The sequence below is a fragment of the Lipotes vexillifer genome, unplaced genomic scaffold (genome assembly GCF_000442215.2).
Source record: "Lipotes vexillifer unplaced genomic scaffold, Lipotes_vexillifer_v1.1 scaffold848, whole genome shotgun sequence".
NCBI classification, from domain to species: domain Eukaryota; kingdom Metazoa; phylum Chordata; class Mammalia; order Artiodactyla; family Lipotidae; genus Lipotes; species Lipotes vexillifer.
The window spans coordinates 906,686-926,599 of NW_006790234.1; the positions used below are offsets into that span (position 1 = coordinate 906,686).

Below are 19,914 nucleotides of genomic sequence, written 5' to 3' on the forward strand. Positions count from 1 at the left end.
AAAAAAAAAAAAAAAAGAGTATTTAGAGCGGCCCTGGCACCTAAACTCTGGGGCTCGGACTGTGCAATGACCCAGGCACTTTCACCAAACCACACCCTGGAGAGCCCTCGGCAAGCCCACCGGCCCTGCTCCCCTCTGCGGACACTGCGGGGCCTCAGAGCCCATGGTGCTGACTCCCCTGTGCCACCTGCTGCTCACAGGGCAGGTGCACTGGGCCCGCTCACGCACCTGGTGGAGCCCAGGGGGCCTCCCAGGGGGTAATTCCCTCCCCAAGCCAATCCCCAGAGGCCTCACCTCCACCTCCCCTTGGGTTACTGATTGATACATTCACTATCTTTAGGAAGGAATTTTCTGATCTGATCTGAATGGGGTGCCAGGTGATGTCCCGAAAGGCACACAGGTAAAGGGCTCAGACACGTGAGGACTGGGGTCTCCTTTGGGACTAGGGCGTCTCATGCCTGCTGTGCATGAGGACCCACCTTTGATACCCACACGAGGATGGCAGGCTGCATGCCTCAGTGGCCACTTGGTGCCCCTGCCACCCCTCAGGGCCTCGAATCTCCCCTGCACCCTGACCAGTGTCCGGCCCCTCGTTGACCCCCACTGAAGGCACACCGTCCTCCAGAGACCACCCCCCACGCTGGGATCCTTTAGCTTCCGTCTCGGCTCTGGCTTTCACTTGTGGGTCCGTGAATAACCAAGGAGGCTTCTGTGTGGTGGTGTCAGGACTCAGATCCCTGTCTCGTCCTGCCCCCGCCTCCAGGTGAGGTGGCTCTGGTTCCCTTCTGGGCACCAGCATCGCCCCCCCCCACCCCCACCGCCGCCAACCCAGTGCGGCCTCTAGACATCAGGCTCCATCTGGCAGCCCCTGTGCCCCACCTGACCAGCCAGCCCAAGCTCCCTCTGTTGGGATACCGCCAGCTGTTCCAGCTGGTGGATTGTACGACCACGTGTAGGACGTTATTCTCTTCACACCTTGTGTTCTAGGATCAATGAAAACAGTACAGCGAAGTAGTTAAGCAGCTTCTCTGTGCAGGACCACAGCTCTGCGAAGCTTGAGCACCACAGGTGCAGAGCATCTAACCACTGGATCTTAGCCCAAGGCGGTGGGAGGACGCGAGAGACGAGAGCCATCCCGGGGCCGTGGCTGCAGGGCACGTGCAGCCCCACTTTGCTGTGCGGATCTGGGGAAATCGTGCATTTCTGGTGGCAGCTCCCGCCTAACCCCCTGCGGTGCACCTGAGCGGGCTCTGCGGTCACGCACGGATTCGTGACGCGTCGGCAGGGCCCCACGAGCCGTCCCCGCCCTGGGCATGTGCTGGGCATGTGGAAAGGCACGTGACCGCTCCCACAGGCTCTGAAGAGACCTCGCGGACGGTGATGCCGCCACAGTCTGGTCCGCTACAGAGCTCCATGTTGTGTATGAGCTCTCAAACCTCGGTGCGTCTACAGTGGTGTCACCAGTCTGCCCGTTGACAGCCTTGGCTGAAGAGTATTCATGCAAAGCCTAGGCTGTGAGACGGGGGTCCAAGGGCCAGGGCGGGGGGGGGCTAGGCGGCCGGGTTGGTGGCCAGAGGAAGAGCTGTTTACTGTCACCAGGCGGCTGGTGGCAGGTCCCCCCTCCCCCACCTTGGCGGGGAGGCCACATGTGGAGCCAAATGGGGCCAGAGTGGACATGTGGGGCAAGAGGGTTGGAGCTGCCACTCCCAGCCATCCAGAGTCTCGTCCCTGGGCACACGGATGGCCTTTGCTGTCTCTCAGCTTCTGCTCACCCTGGTCACTGCCGTGGCTCGAAGCTGGCATGGGTGTGTCCTGGTCTTGCACTGGCTCTGACAGATTTCTGGTCAGCAGCAAGACCAGTGCAGAAAAGGAAGGAAAAGGTCTGAGCCACCCTGGTTTTCTATTTTTAAAAAACATGATGCCATATCTGTACACTGGTGTTCACAGTGGCACTGTTCACAGTGGCCAGGAGAGGGAGGCTACCCAAGTGTCCATCGATGGCTGATGAATAAATGGAATGTGGTCCATCCACACAGTGAGGTATTATTCAGCCTTAGAAAGGAAGGAAATCCTGACCACTGCTACCACGTGGATGAACAGGTGTGATTAGGAGTCACTTTTATTTCATTAGGAGAGGTGATGTCACTATGGTATGTGTGACAACGTTCTGGTTTCTTCAGAGATGCAGGTTGAAGGATTTGATGTGAAGGGGTTCAAATAAAAATACAGATTAAAAAAACAAGCAAATATGTCAAAATGTTAACGGTGATTGAATCCAGGCACTGGGTATAAGGATGCTCGTGGCATGTTCTTTCTATATGTCTTTATAGTTTTTTAAAGGTTTTTAAAATTTTTATTTAATTAATTTATTTTTGGCTGCATTGGGTCTTTGTTGCTGCTCGTGGGCTTTCTCTAGTTGCAGGGAGTGGGGGCTACTCTTGGTTGTGGTGTGCAGGCTTCTCAATGCGGTGGCTTCTCTTGTTGCGGAGCATGGGCTCTAGGCGCACGGGCTTCAGTAGTGTGGCACATGGGCTCAGTAGTTGGCACGTGGGCCCTAGAGCACAGGCTCAGTAGTTGTGGCACATGGGCTTAGTTCCCCCACGGCATGTGGGATCTTCCCGGACCAGGGATCAAACCCGTGTTCCCTGCATTGGCAGGTGGATTCTTAACCACTGTGCCACCAGGGAAGTCCCTATATGTCTTTTTTTTTGCAGTACGCGGGCCTCTCCCGTTGCGGAGCACAGGCTCCGGACGCGCAGGCTCAGCGGCCATGGCTCACGGGCCCAGCCGCTCCACAGCACGTGGGATCTTCCCAGACCGGGGCACAAACCCGTGTCCCCTGAATCGGCAGGTGGACTCTCAACCACTGCGCCACCAGGGAAGCCCCCCTATATGTCTTTATATTTGAAATTTTTTACAATAAAAAGTTTTTAAAGAGGGAAGTTGAATTGACTGGACCCACTTTCTCATTTGTCAAACTGCGTGTCTAGTCTGGTAGGGCTGCTCTAACAGAATGCTGTACACAGGGTGGCTTATTATGAATGGCCGAGATTTACTGCCCATGGTTCTGGAGGCTGGAAGTCCAGATCAGGGGCCAGCAGGGCCGGGTTCTAGTGACACCTCCTCCTGGTTCATGGCTGGCCATCCTCTCCCTGTGTCCTCATGTGGCAGAAGGGGTGAGGGAGCTCTCTGGACCCTCTTTTATAAGGACATTAATCCCATCCATGGGGGCTCCGGCCTCACAATCTAAGCACCTCCCAAAGCCCACCTTCCGGTGCTATCACCCTGGGCATTAGGGTTTCAATATATGAGTGTGGGGTGCACACAAACATTCAGGCCACGGCAGGGGGTCGGGCGAGGGGTAGCTGAGGCCTAGTCCAGCCCTGGGGACCTGGGCAGGAACCACCTTGCCTGGGGCTGGGGCTCGGCAGGCCTTGTGGAGTCCAGGACTCTAGAAGGAAATTGCTTTTGGCTCCACACTCATCTTGGTGACACCTGTGACCCTCAGGGCAAGACATGTGTTTGTCTCTGTGACTAAAGGGAGGTGGAGCGGGTAGAAGGGCTTGCTGTGCTGGTCAAGTGAGTCCCGGACTGAGGCAGAGGTCAGGTCACAGCTCTTTGGAAACCGGCTCCTCGCAGCAGCACGGGCAGCAGGCTGACAAGGCGAGGGCCAGTCACCCTGCGTGCAGGGCGGCGCTGGACACTTTCATTCCGGTTTACCCTTTTTAAAGCGCCAGGGTTGGGAGACCACCCCACTCCTTAACCCGCTCAACAGAGTCCGCCCCACTATGGAATCCCTGACAGCCCCGCCCCTTCTGGGGTCTGAACAGGCGCTATTGCATCTTCCCATCCCGAGGGCTATGCAAGTAGGACCCGGGTTACCCCCTCGCCCTGGCTCGGTGTTTCTCTCGCCTTCCTTACTCTGAGAAAGTCCCGTTCCTGTAGCTAAAGGACTGTGAAGTTCCCGGGGTCCTTCACATCCTCTACCCCCTGTCCCGGCCGCGAGACAGCCTGGCGGGTTGGCCCTGAGGGCGGGTCCTCGCCCCAAAGGCAGCGGCTGGCGCGGCCCTGGGGGACCTGCGTGCATCCCGCCCCACGGTCTCCCGAATCCTGGGGCCACACCCGCCTTTCCACAGCCGAGGCCACGCTGCCAGCGTGGTGGTGTCCCCGACTGCCCCAACCTCCGACAGGCCGACCGGCGACCCCCTATAGCTCGCGGAGCGGCTGGGCTCCGGGTCGTGGCGACTGTCGTCCTCCGCGGCCTCCGCAGCCCAAGGGGCGTGGACGCGGGCGGGGCCGACAGCGGCGCTTTAAGAGGCTGCGCCCGGGGAGGCCGGCCCCGCAGCGACCCGAGCGATGGACATGGCCCGGGACTGCGCCGGAGCCCTCCTCAGGCTAGTGCCCCGCGGGCCTGCGCCCCCGCCGCCCTCGGGCCCCTCGTTTCCCCGCCCCCTCTCGGCCCCCTGCGCCCCAGGCGCCCCTTGTCCCCGCGAGCCCCGCATCCCCCTGCCCCCTTCGTTCCCCTGCGCCCCGGTCCTCCTGCGCCCCCTGCGCCTCTCACCCCGGCGCCCCGTGTCCTCGTGCGCCCGGCTCTCCCTGCGCTCCCCCACCCCCGCGGCTCCTGCGCCCAGGCGCCCAGCCGGAGCCCGCGCGCGATCCCTTCCCCGCCTCCAGCCGGCCCCCAGCGCCAGGTGTGGCTCCCGAGGTGAACGGGCGTCCGCGGAACAGGTGACCTTGGTGAGTGCGGAGCGGCTGCATTTCTAGCCGCGACCGCCGTGGGTGCAGACGGGGCCCGTCCCTGGAGGCCTGGGCGCGCGCCCCGCCAGGCTTCTCGGGGTCCCGGACCGCGGTGCGAGCTGGGGCGAGACGAGGGGCGTTGGTGGGGACGCTGGGCAGCCTCCAGGAGGCCAGCTGACCCTCAGGGCCTCGCGGGCTCCGGCTCCGAGCGTGGTGGGCTAACCGGGGCGCGCCCGGGCCTGGACACTCCCTGACCGTGCTGGCTGAGCCCCCAGGTTTGTAAGGAGGAGTTTGGGGGGAAGTGGTGACGCTTTGGGGGGCGGAGAGGGGTAGAGGGGCCCGCGGACGCCCGCCGCCTCCTCTCCCGGTCCACACGCCCGTGACCCAGGCCCTGCATCACTTTTTTTTCCATTCTTGGGTTCATCGTCACACCCAGGAAACCCAAACCAATCCTTGTCTGTAAAATCCTAAAGATATTGGGTGGCAGTAACTTTACAGACTTAGGGGAGGGAACCTGCTTCTCTGAAGATCTCCTTGAGTTCTTTAAAATGCAGGTTTTCTGAGGTGACTGGGGTTGAGGGATGGGGTGGGTGAGAGAGAGGGGAGTGTGATCTGTAAGCTTCTGAACCTGGGTCTTTAAAGGGGTATCTGTGCCAGGCCCAAGGTTAGAGAGAGCCGCCAAGATGGAAGGGGGCGCTGTCTGCTGCTTGGGCTTTATCTTTAAAAACAGGACCCCAGGAAGGTGAGAAACAGACGTTTTCATGCATCTTCACTGATGTGGTCTAGGCCTAAGGGGAAGACCCTTGGTTTCTTCCTCTACCTCCAGCTTCACTCACCCCCCAGTTCCACTCCCAAGGGTAGCAACTGCTGACAGTTTGTAGTGCATCCTCCAAACTTTTCTCCCATGGACCTCTCCGAGGTCCTCCCAGCAGCGAGCTGGTGGGCCAAGTTGTAAGGACTGTGAGGGGGCCCTAAGCCCTGGCTGGTGTGGCCTGCAGCGGGAGGAGACGAGGCCTGAAGAATTAAGGCTGCCCCTGCCTTTGTACCTAACCCTACAGCACAATCCCAAACCCAAAACGTCTCTGTGTGAGGTGGAAGCGACTTGCTTCTGAAATGTTGGCAGATGAGCACATGGGGAAGGACTGATCTGCTTAGACAGCCCTGAGTGCAGGGCTCTGGGAGGGAGCTAGGGACCACCTGTGGGGACTCACCGTCATTGGGCTCCTGCTTGAGAACTGAGCTGCTCTAATTCTTGGGACCCCACCTGCTTCTGCACCATCTGTAACACTTGCTGAAAGGAAAACTTTTGTCTTCTGCCTTCTTTAAAGCCGAGTCCAGGCTGCAGACCCAGCAGCTACAGCCCAAGGTCTCCTGGCTCAGCTCTGGACACCCCGGGTGTCCACAGGGTGTGTGTTGCCACAGAGGAAGCCTGCTCTGACTTTGTGTTCTGGCTTTGATAACATTCACACTGACCCTGAGGTTGTTACAGAGCTGATCTCCTTTACACTTTGTGCAAAGTAGCTGCTTTTGTAGCTATTTAGTACCTCTTTCCTTGAACAAGGAACTCTAGGTTTTGAATAGCTGCCCTTTCAGTACAAATTTGACCAGTCTTGTTAGTGATGCAAGCAAGGAATTGACTTTTCTAACAAGTCGATCTCCCAGGTTACTGATGCTTACTCCTTCGTGGTCTAAACTCTTATTTTAATAATATTCAAAGTGTTCAAAGACTTCACGGTCATGTATTGGATATACTTTCTAGCCAAGCATTTTGCTGGGTGGGTCAAGGCACAGCCGGGAGCTGCCACAGTCCTGCCATGGGGCTCCCAGTGGGGCCCACGTGTCCCATGTGTTGCTTGTCATGAGCCGGGCCCTCTGGGGAGCAGGAAGCCTCGCAGGGGCCAACACTCCTCTGCTTCCTGCCGTGGTGAGACCCCACCACCCCCGAGACTGTCCCTCAGCCACTGTCCCTGCAGCTCTCGGAGGCCCCGCCAAGCCTGATGGATGCTTTCCAAGGCCTGCCCCTTCTCTGCATTCCCATGGCTGGGGTCACACTTCCCTTCCCTGCACTGTCCTTGTCACCCGGCTTTGGGCACAGAGCTCTGTCTGAGCTTTATCTCTTCACCTGGGCCCTACTTGTCCACCTGACGGCCTGTTCCCGGGCCTGCTTTTCTCCCCCAGCGCTTTCAGAACAAACATCAGTTCAGAAGGTGGCCTAGAAAGACGCCTTCTTGTGACCTGTGGGCCAGCTTCGTTCCACTGCAGTGGGGTTCATGTCTGCTGTCAGCCTGTGCCTGTTGCTTTATTTCCTACTCTACGAGTTGAGGTCTTCTCACTCCCTCCAGGAAAAATACAGAGACTTCCTTGTTCCTTCACTTCTGGGAGATACACACCCTCACAATTTTCCAGAATGTTCTATGAAGTCTGACTTTTCTTATCATCTTGATTTCCCCAAACAATCGATTTCCTTGAAGAGCCTGTTTCCTTGGTTATTTTTTTCTGTGTACTGAGCCATTTCCTTCCTGTTTTGTGTGATTGCCTGCACATTCCCAGGGATGAGAGGGCGGCCAGCATGAGGGGTTGCCAGAAGCTGGATTCTAAGTCTTCTTAGTGCTCCTGTGACAACTTCGATGTAGTACAGCATTCAGGGGGAATAGCAACACATTTTCAGCCTTGGTCTAGTGACATAAATGATCCCATTAAGAGGACCAGAATTGAGCTGGATTAATATGTTGCTTTGTTCTTGTACCTGGTTGTCCCTGCTGTTCCTTTCGCTGGAGCAGAGTAATCAGACGTAGTATATTTAGTGTACCTAAGATAGCATTTAACCCCTCTTTACATCATCTATAAGGTAGTCTTGATTATATATAATTCAGCACATCAAATCACTCATCCTGCTCCTTGGAAAGAATGGCTCACGCCTGCAGGGCCTTTTTATGTGGCTCCTAAGCCTTTTCTCCAACAGTGACCCAGTTCTCCGTTGGGAAATGTACGACGTAAGAACAGCAATAACTGGACTTCCTTCTTTATTGAGATCTGCCATGTCAGGGCAGCGAGGAGGGAAGGCCCCGGGAGTGACTGCCAGCACTTAATCTGGTCAGAAGTTAAAAGACAATGAGGGCTTTGTGGTGGGTGGGCGGAGCTAGGTCGGTGGATCACCTGGGGGCTCACAAAGGTGGCAATGAGGAGATACAGACCAGACTAACTGGGTCAGAGCTGTTCAGCCCAGGGCATGCCATTGACCCCCCCCAGGGCCTGGGTCCAGGTTCCAAGACATGAACTTTGTCCTCCCACCCTCCCACTTCTATGGTTGGCCCTAGCCTGTCTTTTTACTCGGGGACAAAGGAATGACTCCCTGCTCTGGGGGGAGGGAGGCTTTTGCTGGCAGGCCCCGGGCTCCCCGCAACAGAAGAGGGTTTCACCAGTGGGCAACCTCCCCGCCCCGCCCCACTGACTCTGACGATCCCTCCCTCCACTCCCTGAGCCTCCCTGGTACTCAGCTGCGATGCTCGCCGTTGGCCTGGTGAGGCAGTGTGCTGGTACCTTTCTTTTCTCCTCACCGCGAGTTCAAATTTCCGATGATGCTACGATCAGGTTGAGAACAAAGCCAGGTCCCAGCTGTGAAGCATTGTGTGGATAATCCTTGCTGCCTTGTCCACCGGGTTGCCAGGGAGGGCTCTGAGTGTCAGCCCAGCAGAACATGGGCCCCTGGTTGTCGTGTTGTGTAATGAGGAGCCTGTGTAACTCCCTGGAACTGGGGCAGAGGTCTGGAGGCCATGTGCCAGGCCCTCCACAGGGTTGGTTCAGCCCTGGACTCCCTCGCTGGGCCACTCTAATTCTGGTGGGAGAGCCGTGTGGGGACCACTGGCCAGGCATAGTCCCCTTGCAGCTGCCACCCTGGCCACAGGCTGGGTGGTGACCCTGGAGAGGAGCTGTGGGCGTCCTCCCAGCCCGCAGCTCTTCTTCACTGGCTCTGGCCAATGTTTACTGCTTGGGACTTGGGAAGTTCAGAGAGATTCCTTATTAACTGGGTGACCTTGAGAAACCACTCTGAGCCTCAGTTTTCTCACCTGAGAAATGGGGTAATACTTTCCTTGTAAGGTTTTGATGAAATTAGTTAATATATTAAAAAAGCCAGCACAGGGCTTCCCTGGTGGCGCAGTGGTTAAGAATCCACCTGCCAATACAGGGGACATGGGTTTGAGCCCTGGTCTGGGAAGATCCCACATGCCGTGGAGCAGCTAAGCCCGTGTGCCACAACTACTGCGCTCTAGAGCCCGAGAGCCATAACTACTGAGCCCGTGCGCCACAACTATGAAGCCCACACACCTAGAGACCGTGCCCCATAAAAAGAGAAGCCACCACAATGAGAAGCCCGCGCACCACAATGAAGAGGAGCCCCCGCTCACCGCAGCTAGAGAAAGCCTGTGCGCAGCAACGAAGACGCAATGCAGCCCAAAATAAAAATAAATAAATAAATGTATAAAAAGCCAGCACGTTGCTGGCTATGGCAGGTGCTCGGATGCCTGCAGTAACGAGGCACAAGCCCGATGCCGGCTAAATATGCGTCACACCAAATTCTTGCTGACAATCTAGGTAAAGAGGTTGTGACACCAATTCTTGCATGTAAGGTTGGGGGAGGGGCTTCCCACACAGCACCAAGCATTTCTCAGTCTCTGACAGGGTGTCCAGGGAAGGCAGATTCTTTACCACTGGACCACCAGGGAAGTCCCTGAACTCAGTTCTGGCACCATCTACCCAGAGACGGCATCAGATTCTACAGGGTGAGGGCTCAGCCCCACAAGACTGCCCCCCGCCCGTCCCCCGCACTTCAGATGCCAGTCGCAAGTCCAGGTTGTCACCTTTGTCCATAAGGAAAGTCCAGTCTAGTTGGAGAAATAAAGCATAGATAGATAAATGACTGTGTGAGATATATATATACATATGTATATAGATGCAGGTGTGTGTATATACAGTATATATATATGCAGGTGGCCTACACTGGCAAACAGAGCAGGTATTCCTAGAATTTTAACCTTCGTAGAGTTACTCTAGACAAACTGCTATAAGTGTCAGAAAACAGTTATGTCCTCACTTTGTGTCTTCTTCAAGGTTGTCCCCCAAAATAAAGCCCTTTGTTTCATTCTCCTGATTGTCACTGAACAAGGATTTGTCCAAGTAGTCATCACCTATTTGAGCGCTGTTCAGGGTTGGGGGACAGTGCCATGACAGGTGCTAGTCCCTCAGGGTCTGAGGAGATTGAGTGTCCAACATTTATCACAGTGGCCAGCACAAAGCAGGACCTGGGACATTGCTGATTTCTGTTTATATTGTGAATAATTTCTCTACAGATACATTCCTGATATAAAAACATCCACTGTCCAGGGTGGAGCTCCTCCCTCAGTGCCAGACTGGTTGCCACAGAGACTGAAAACCCCCTTCCAGCCCCACCAGCAAGGTGCATCTGGTCCCCTCCAGAGTTATTTAGACAACTTTTTGCATGTGGGTTTAAGAGCACTGGTGTCAAAGGTGGTTCTGCATTTCTTTTATTGTTGTCAAATCTTCACCTCTTCACTGATATGCAGGCTTCTCTTATTCCTTCTTAGCCTGTGGCATCTAGATCACCTTTCTGAGGCAGAGACCAGGTGCCTGGTCTAAATCCCAGCTCTGACCTGTGGGGCCGCTCTCTGGTCTGAGTTTCTTCACCTGTAAATTGAGAAAACTAGGTTTTTTGAGGATTGAGTTAATACATATAAAGCAAAATATGCGTATGTTAAAAAAAAAAACTACTGAAGTTACTACTTATCAGCCGTTTTTAATTTACCTTCACTTCATTACTTTTTACTATTTGCTAGGTAGCAAAACTTTAATAATCAAGGGTTGGGGATTTTTTTCTCAGAAAATTGTCTTGATTTGGTTTTCCTACGTTGTTTTCTTTTCCTATGTTAGTTCTTTTTTTGTGGTGAATTGTTAAATTAATTCTTTGATAAATGTGGAACTCACTCCAAAGTGCCACATGACATACAATCTGAAGCAGCTGGTTTTCCAGCCACAGTGATTACAAGGTTCTGCTGTTCCTCATTTATCCTAATTTCAAAAACTTGGTTTATTGCTATAGTGAACATATCTGACTTTTAAATTTCTGGCTTTGTTGTATTGTGCAAATATATAACTATTTGTGTGTGTGCCTAATTCTTTAACTCTGTTCAGTTACTACATGGCCTGAAGAAGTCATTTTCTTAGATTTTTCAGCTCTAAAACCCATGTTTGCAGAATATAATTGTTATTTCTCTTTTGATGACCTTACCTTTCCTTCTCAAACAGTTACTGCAAGGGCTTTGAATGTTCTGGTAAAAATGGGTGTAACGATGGTTGTATTTTTTAATTTTATGTATTTGTTTGTTCTTGGATGTCAGGTACACAATTTTTAATCATCCCCAACCATTGGCTTCCTTTCTTTTAGGTGCAAATATTAAGCTTGTCTTATTTCTGTGTACTTCAAACCTCTCTTTAATGACTCTTCTTTAAAGTAACATCAGTTTGGGCTTCCCTGGTGGCGCAGTGGTTGAGAGTCCGCCTGCCGATGCAGGGGACACAGGTTCGTGCCCCGGTCCAGGAGGATCCCACATGCCGCGGAGTGGCTGGGCCCGTGAGCCATGGCCGCTGAGCCTGCGCGTCCGGAGCCTGTGCTCCGCAACGGGAGAGGCCACAGCAGTGAGAGGCCCGCGTACCACAAAAAACGAATAATAATAATAATAATAAAGTAACATAAATTTGTTTACTTTTCCCTCCATTTCTAGGCCCCTGACATTTATGGGGTCGCAGACGAAGAAGGTGCTGCTCACACCCCTCATGCATCCCGCTCGCCCCTTCCGGGTCTCCAACCATGACAGGAGCAGCCGCCGAGGGGTGACCGCCAGCAGCCTGCAGGAGCTCCTCACCAAGGTACCCCCACCAGCCCACATGGGTCCCGGGAACAAGCCAGTGCAAGAAAGAGGGTCTGTGTCCTGGCCTCAGAGGGTCTGGGGGAGCCTTCTGACATTAAAGGGAATATTGCTGTGTTCCTGTCCCATAAAAGACTTAGGTACAGAGACAAAAACCTTCAAAGTAGCCATCAATTGATAATGTGGCTTTGGTTCTTTGACAGGGGGAATATAGGAGGCAGCAACTGTAGAAATCTGGTTTTGGTTATAAAGGCCAGGGACGAATTGTCCTTAATCTAAAACAGCGTCCTCGATCGCCAAATAAGGAAGAATCATAGACTCTCATCGGAGACGAGAAATGAGAATCCAACATGCTGTCTCTGAAGCGACAGAGATGTCGGCTCTTTAAGTATCACAGATACAGGGTCGTTCTTTTTATTTGTCCAAATAAGCAGGACATTTTAGAAACTGAATATTTTCAGTGTAACCCCTTATCTCACGTCATTGAAACCTCTGAAGAAGTTAGGTCCGTTTGATTTTTTAACTTCTCTTTTCCAAGCAAAGGCTGAGTCATAGACACCAGGTAAGGTACATCTTTACCATTTAAAACCCTCAAAATCGGCCAACACTTCTGGAACCATGACTTAGTTGATGCCATGGATGGGTCCAAACGGAGTCTCTCACTTCACCCCGTGACGCTGGCGTGTTCTAACCTAGACCCTGGATGCCCTGGTTATTGCCAGCGGACTGGTCACGTTGGTGTTGGAGGAGGACGGCACCGTGGTGGACACGGAGGCATTCTTCCAGACCCTGGGGGACAACACGCACCTCATGGTCCTGGAGAAGGGACAGAAGTGGACACCGGTAAGCGTGTTGTCTGGGCAGCTTCTGGAGAGGCTTCTCACCTATGGAAGTGCAGTCCCCACTTTGGGGTTGACTGGCCCACTTTCCAAATACTTCCTTTGTGTTCACCTGATAACTGTATCTCCTACCCTCCAGGGATGCTTTCAACTATTTCTAGGAAACTTGGCATCTTTATGAACCTGGACTATGTGATTTAGAGCCAGTAATTCTGAGGGTCAGGCTTTGGCCAGTGAGGGGCTACAGATCCGGTTAGAGTGTGTGGATATGACCTGTGACCACTCACTGTCTGTGACCTCAGGAGGTGGCGAGCTGACACAACTGGTAAAATTAGGGAGGGGTGTGTAGGTGTAAACACAGTGATTTAGGCAAGCAAAGAGGTAGAATAAAGGGTTTTATTTCTGAGAAAACTATAGGTTATATATCTTGGAAAACACTCCCACCATAAAGCACCTAAAAATGTAAAGCAAAATATTCAAACATCTTTTTATATGCCTAACTGACTTCAAGAAAGGGAAATCCTCAGAATCCAACATTTTATGGAAACCAGGATCCAGAGAGGGAAGCAAGCAGGGAAGCTGGCGTCTCTGCTGTGGGCAGACAGTGACCCCAGCTCTGCTGGATGCTGGGAGGACAGCTGCCCAGAGCTCTCTCCTGAGCACCTGGCCTCAAGCTGCCCCCCTGAGGCTTTAGGGACTGCTGAGTCCCAAACCACGCAAGCTGGAGTGTAGTTTACAGAGACCCGGGGAGGAAGCATCAGTGGACGGAGTTTATTCACTGATGCTCGTGACCCAGCTCATCCCTCTCCCCGGCCCCCATGACCCATGTCCTCATCCCCAGAACTCAGAAACGTGTCACTTTATGTGGCAAAGGGGACTTGGCATGGGGTGATGATCCTGGATTGCCTGGTGGGGCGGTGTCATCACAGGATCCTTGTAAGGGGGGACACAGGAGGGTCAGCGAGGGCGGAAGCAGAGAGAGGAGTGACTGGAAGACGAGCTACGGGCCAAGGGACAGAGGCGCCTCTGGAGCCGGGACGGCATCCCCTACAGGACAGCCTGCGGCTCACTCAGGACCTCCAACCCCCAGAACTGTCAGAGCATGAGTCTGTGTTGCTTTCAGCCATTCACCCTGTGGCCATTGGTCCCAGCAGCCCCAGGAAACTAATTCAGAAGGAAAGGATCTTTTCTGTTTGTTTTGCGAGTGAAATTCTCTTTTACTTAGCGGGGGAGTCAGTTGCCATGTGACAGGTTGAAGCCCCCGTGTGGTGGGCGCTGAGTTGGGGGTCAGGGTGGTGACAGGAGGCTGTGGACGAGAGTGGCACCGATATGGTGGTTCTCGGGGTGGGAGGAGGCTTCTTTGTCTGGTAACAGCCTGGTTGACGTGAGTCTTAACGCGGGGTCTTAGGCATCTGGACCTCCTTCCTTCAGGGATCTTAAGTCCTGCCCCACTTGTAGGGGTTTCTCGGTGAGGCTACTTGACTTGACTTGGCCAGAACTTCCAAGGAGTAGCCGCCAGGGGTCTCCCTTCCTCAGCCCAAAGCCTTGGAGCCTGTCCTGTGGGGAGCAGGTCCTCACAGCATCTTCAGGGGGCTCCTGGGTCCAGATGATGGAAACCATACCCACGTTAGGTCCCGACTTTGGGGAGGCATCTCGATTTTGACTCAAGACCAAGGATGTTGGGGGAGTGAGATGAAAACTTTCATGCGTCAAGAGAGGAGCTGTGTCAGGGGCTCAGGTGGAACTCACCCCTTGATTCTGTAATCTTAAATTTTACTAACGTTTCCTAAACGACAGACACACCCTCTCCGAGGCAGCAGGACCTCGGTGCGTTAGTCGATGGGCTGCAACCATCGTGTGTCCAAGTGGGTGGGGGGGGATGGCGGGAAGAGAAGAGGGGCTCCAGGAAGAAGGGTTTGGGTGCTTTTAGGGGAATTTGTGGTTTAAATTCAAATTTAGTAGATTTTTGTCAGAGAATTTAACACTCACAGCCTCAACTACTCCCAACACCTAAGGTTCATGAAAGTTGTACCTCTGTTTGAATCCTGGACACTGCAGGACCATGTTGCAGCAAACCCACCAGGACGTGTGCCTGGGACATATACCTGGGATGTGTACCTGGGGCAGCTTTGTTCTCTCTTGTTTCTTCTCAAAGCTTCTGTGGGAAGACTGTTTATAAACCTGGGATTTATAGAGGTCTCTGACCTTCTTTCCCAACCACAAGGGGCTCAGGTAGACCGAGAGTAGGTCCCACTAGTGTCCCCAAGAGGCCAACCTTCCTCCAGGGCAGGAACTAGAAATCAGGGGAGCCCACGATTTATCACACGCCACCAGCCCTGGCTTAGCCGTGGATTCTGGCACTTTCCATGGTGCCTCTCGTACGGCAGGAATAGTGTGCCCGCTGGCCGTCAGGCGGGCTGTGGCACAGTCGTCAGCAGGCGGCCGCGTGGCCCTAGGTGACCAGGGTGAGTGCGTTTCCACCTCAAGTCACTGGCACAACTGTCCACTGACCCCCCTGGACCCTGAAGCCGAATCACACTCATCTCCAGTCACTGAACAGAGCAGCTTGGAGGAGGGCACTTTCTTATGGGTTTGGACCCCATGGCAACATAAGCACACTGCTCTGCTGAAAACATTCCTCGAATAGTTAGTGGCTTAGTCACAGATTTTAAGCTGACAGGACAGCTGAAAGCAGCCTAAAACCAGAGGCACAGGATTTGTTGGTCACAGCGGGGCCAGTGCTGCAGCCTTTCTTCCTCCACGGCTCTAGGGTGGTACCTACATCCCAGCCCGCCAGCCGCCAAAGAGACAGGGGATCGCGAGAGTAACCTTCGACTTGTACAAGCTGAATCCCAAGGATGTCATCGGCTGCCTCAACGTGAAAGCCACTATGTACGAGATGTACTCGGTGTCCTACGACATCCGGTGCCCGGGGCTCAAGGCCCTGCTGAGGTAACAGACTTGGGGGCCAGAGAGTCTGGACATGGCGGGCAGCCCGTCCCCAGCCCCTCGAGCCCCGGCCTGACTCTCACTCGTGTTGTCATAAAAACTCTTACACCACAGACTTAGAAAACAAAAACTTGAGCCAAAATACATAGTTTTCTCCAAAGACCAATAAATACGAAGTGGAAAGAAAACCTAAATAATAACCTAAATAATAAATAGAAAGAAAAACCAAATTCCTTTTAAAAGCTAGAGCTGTGCATTTAAAAACCTTATTTCTCAGCAATGACAGCTAAAACCAGAGCCAAGGAGATTCTGACCTGGTTTGTGCAGATTAGCCCCCAAACCTGGATGAGGACTCGCACACGTAGTTCTGTGTTACGGAACTTGAAGCCGGTGGGCAGGAGGCGCTGGCCTTATCCCTCTCCACGCACTGCCAGGTCACCCCTACCCCACAGGCCGGGCCTGGAGAAGACAGGTCCCAATCTGTACCCCAAAACAGTTTGAACAAATTCTCTATGTGCACCAGGAACACTCCTGACACCCGGCCTGTGAGCCCTGCACCAGGGGCTCCCACCCAGCCTTGCTTCTGAGCAGCCAGCTGTGTGACCTTTAACAGGTTACTCAACTTCTCTGAGCCTCAGTTTCATCATCTTTAAAATGAGGAGTTTCCTTCTAAGTTCTCTGATTGCATAGGCCCTAAATACACCTGCTGCCAGCCCTCCATTAATCCGTCACTGAGCCTCTAAAGAAGGGATTCGGGTTGGAGGGATGCAGGGAGAGGGTGACAGGAGCAGGAGGTCTTTGAAGTTTGCCTAGGAGGTGCCACGTGACACCTGATACCCCCTGCACAGCTCCCCGGCAGGGCCTGCCTGTTTCTCTGGGGCGCTGGTGCCCTTCTTCCGCTGTCCCAGGACAGCTTCCCTGAGGGTAGCACGGGGCAGGGTAGTGTGGGCGGGGAACGAGGCTTTCCTCATTCTGGAAATGAGGCTGGTCCTTCTGATGGGGCTGAACGCCCGGTACATGGTCATGCGGGCAGACGGTGGCTTCCTTTGGCCTCCTTTCCCACCCAGAGTCACCGAGGCCCGGTCCCAGACAACAGTTACTGTCCTGCTGCTGGAATCTGGACTGCCCGCCCCCCCATTCCCCAGTGAGCTTCCTCTTTTTGCTGAGACAGGAGAGAACAGCTTGATTGCTTGATTTTTCAAGTGAGGCGGGAGGGTTACAACAACTTAGATAAGTGTAAAGAAAGTGAACCCACCTCAGCAAAATCTTTCCCGAGAGACGACCCAGCCTTCTTGTCACTGATTCTCACCGTCTGGTGGATCTGAGGGTGGTGCGAGCAGCTGCAGGAGGCCCCCAGAGATGAGGCTTTGCCGGCCAGGCCCCGCAGGGACGCCAGAAGTGGAGGTCCCCCAACCAGTGCGGCCGAGACCCCGGTTCCTTGTGAAGGGACGGACCTTAAAATGCGTGGAATTCCTCAGCTTTGGACTTGGTAGAGAATGAGAATTAGAGTTAGAGCCATTCTTTAGTCTGAAACAACACGAATGCCAGGTCAGCCTTGGGCTCAGATGCCCAGGGTCGAGTCGGGGTGTCCCATCCGCCCTAAGTGAACTGGGTCACAGGGTCGCAACGGCAGGTGTGTTGAGTCCCCTCCAGCCTGGGGTTCCTTTCACCCCGACTCAACTGAGTTCAGCAACAAGCTCCACAGCCCCGGCAAGGCCGCCAGGGTTAGCAAGCGGCCAAAGGAGGACAGAGCCTGTGCTGCCTGGGCCGCCCGCTCAGCATATTCCAGTGACTTTGTGACAGGCCACATTCTGGAGAGGCCAGGGGATGAGTGGTCCAAGGCCAGTGGAAGGGGAGCTGCCGGAAACGCTGAGTCCCAGGTCCCACCCAGATCTCCGGAGCCGGCGCCCGCATCTCAGCGATGGGGGGCCGTGCCCTGGGAGCTGGGACCGGAAAGTGCTGGGATGTGGGCTGTGTGGCCCTGAGTGCATGTGGGGGTGGGAGTGGGGAACCCCTGTCCTCTGCCCCACGGGCCGGACCGCCACCCCGCCCGACCGCCCCATCTCTTGCAGGAGCCTGCTGTGGTTCCTGTCTCACACCACCCAAATGACTGGCCAGTGTCTCGTCCACACCGGCACCTACATGCTCCGAGTGCTGGCTGACACAGAGGAGCGGGCAGTGCCCAGCCCGCGCCTTCGCCGGGGGATCACTAGTGGATAGGGGCGCACAGTGCGGAGTCTCCGCTGGCCTCAACCCCGCAGGTCCCTCTCCAGGGACGCATTCGGAAGACGCTGTGTTCCCACCACGTGCCCCCTGCTCAGGAGAGAAAAGGGGCCTGAGGGCACTGCCAGGGGCCAGGCGGTCGAGGCCCTCCGGGTGGGGATGGGGTGGGGGGACGCGGGCAGCACGAGGCCTGCGGCTCCACAATAAACCAGTCAAGACAGTCGCTGTGATACTGCACTTCTTGTCCTGTCTTCTTCGTGTCAGAAAAGCACACAAAACTCACAGAAGCAAAACTCAGCCAGAGATGCTCTGCTAACACGTGCAATCACTTTTAAGTCTATCAGGAGACAGGAGGGTCAGATGTTACTGTGGGGTTTTACGTCGGTCCTGAATGAGCCCAGTGAGCTGAAAGCCTGTGGATCTGAATTTTTGGAGGTGATCAAGCTGCACTGGCAACCTTTCCTTAAAACAAAGCTGCTCCAAACTGGGGCCTGATGCAGGGTGGGTGTGGCCGAGTCAGGAGGGACCCCAGGCCACGAGGGACGCGGGGCAAGCCCCGACCACACGGCTCGGGAGGGGGAAGCGCGGCTCCCCGGGTGGGGGGAAACGGGGCACTGCTTCTAGACTAGGAGACCTGCAGGAGCCAGGTGCCATTCGGATCTGTGGTTTTCCTCCTAAGAAACGCTGCCACAGAGGCCTGTCCCCTTCCTGGCTGACAGCCCAGGACAGTGGGAGACACCACAGCTTGTCCCAGAAGCACAGAACCGCCTGCAGTCAGACCCCTGGGCCCGGACTCATGCTCCCCCGCCCCCGCCCCCATCACAGCCTGGATCCCCTCGGACCCCTGCTATGCCGACCTGACTCCCACCCATTCCCTGCTTCACACGCCCAGCAGCAGGGCTGGGAGCCCAGGACCGCAGGCAGGAGGGGCAGAAGTAAAGGAATTGCAGCCGCATTCCTCAGAGCACAGCCTCTTTTTCAAACAGAGCAAAATTAAAAAGGCATCTCAGGGCCCCCCTTCCCCTCCTGCTCGGCTTCTGGGGGAAATGCAGCGGGTGGGGAGGTTGGCGGAGGTGGGTGGTGCTGCCACCGGCTCCACGGGCTCTGCTGTGAGCGCTTCCCTTACAAGGAGCTCGGCTGGAAACCCTTCCCGAGCCAGGGAGGAGGATGGAAATGGCTTTCCGGCACCTTCCGCTGGGCGGCTCCTGCCTCTCACTGACCGAGGGCTGCATCACTTCCCAGGGATTTGGCCTCCTGGAGGGGGGCGGCCCTGCTTCCAAAAAAGGAATTTTCACTCAGTGCCCTGAGGCCTTGACTCAGCCCTCTCTCTGACTCAGCGCCCTTTCCTTACTGCTTCCAGGGGCTCCCTGGCCTGTTCTAAGGGGGATTAAGCAGGAGAATGTGGAACGGACAGGGGTCTTAGAAGCGAGTTTCAGTCAGAAGAAGGGCGGCTTAGAGTCTGGGAGTTTCTGAACGAGCTCCTCCACGACAACCTGCATCCGCCCATGGGCCTCCTGTCTCCCGCTCCTGTGTGATGAATAAATTGTGTGCAAAGAGGAAACTCTGGACGTTTCCTCTCTCCTTTCTGCCATCTTCCTCTCTGGGGATGCGGGTTCCTTTCTCCAATGATCGATGATCGTAGTTTCTACAAAGGAGCTGGATTCTGCTCTGGCAGTTTTCAGTCAGTCTGCGGCAGGCGTCCTGGGGCCTCGTCACCAGCAGGAGCCCAGTGCTTTCTCTGGGTGCTGCGCCCTCCCTTCTGTGCAGTGAGGCCCGCAGCTGGCCAGAGCTTCCGACCCGCACGCCTGGGGGCTCCCCTCCCAGCCCACCACCCAGACCCCGGTGACGGCAGACAGAGCAGGGCTGGCCTCAGGGCTCCAGAGATGGAGAGGAAGCCAGGCACCACGTTGCCCTGAGCTGCGACAGGTAAAGGCATCCTTTTTCCTCTCCGTGTCCTCAGGCCACATTTCCAGCATCCCCAGAACAGTCAAGGGCAGGGCCGGTGTGCCCAGCTGTCCAGCTGTCACCACCTGCTGTGGGATTCCTCAGGCCTGCTGAGGCCGGCCAGGCCTGTCCAGGAGGCAGATGGCCACATAAAAATAGTCGGGGGCCTCGAGGTGCCACTTCTCCAGCTGTTGTGTTGAGTGGAAGCCAGATTTGGGGGGGCGGGGGCCTCAGTGAAGGCATTGGGGCAGCTGCATTGGGAGGCAGGGGCGGGGGGCGGG

General features: G+C 55.1%; 1 protein-coding gene across 1 annotated transcript; it reads left to right on the plus strand.

Moving 5' to 3' along the window:
* The first annotated feature begins 4,356 nt into the window (after positions 1–4,356).
* CIDEA (cell death inducing DFFA like effector a) lies at positions 4,357–17,686 on the plus strand. The gene is made up of 5 exons (XM_007463285.1): positions 4,357–4,394; positions 11,535–11,679; positions 12,375–12,521; positions 15,288–15,469; positions 17,539–17,686. Exons 1-5 carry the CDS (start codon positions 4,357–4,359, stop codon positions 17,684–17,686), a joined length of 660 nt encoding a protein of 219 aa, XP_007463347.1.
* Positions 17,687–19,914: the final 2,228 nt, after the last annotated feature.

What these genes read in the sequence shown, in the direction of transcription:
- CIDEA (XM_007463285.1), top strand. Translation starts at nt 4,357, where the DNA reads ATGGACATGGCCCGGGACTGCGCCGGAGCCCTCCTCAG. An exon ending in TGCGCCGGAGCCCTCCTCAG is followed by an intron (nt 4,395 to 11,534) that starts GCTAGTGCCCCG and finishes CTCCATTTCTAG; the next exon opens with GCCCCTGACATTTATGGGGT. An exon ending in AGGGACAGAAGTGGACACCG is followed by an intron (nt 12,522 to 15,287) that starts GTAAGCGTGTTG and finishes CCACGGCTCTAG; the next exon opens with GGTGGTACCTACATCCCAGC.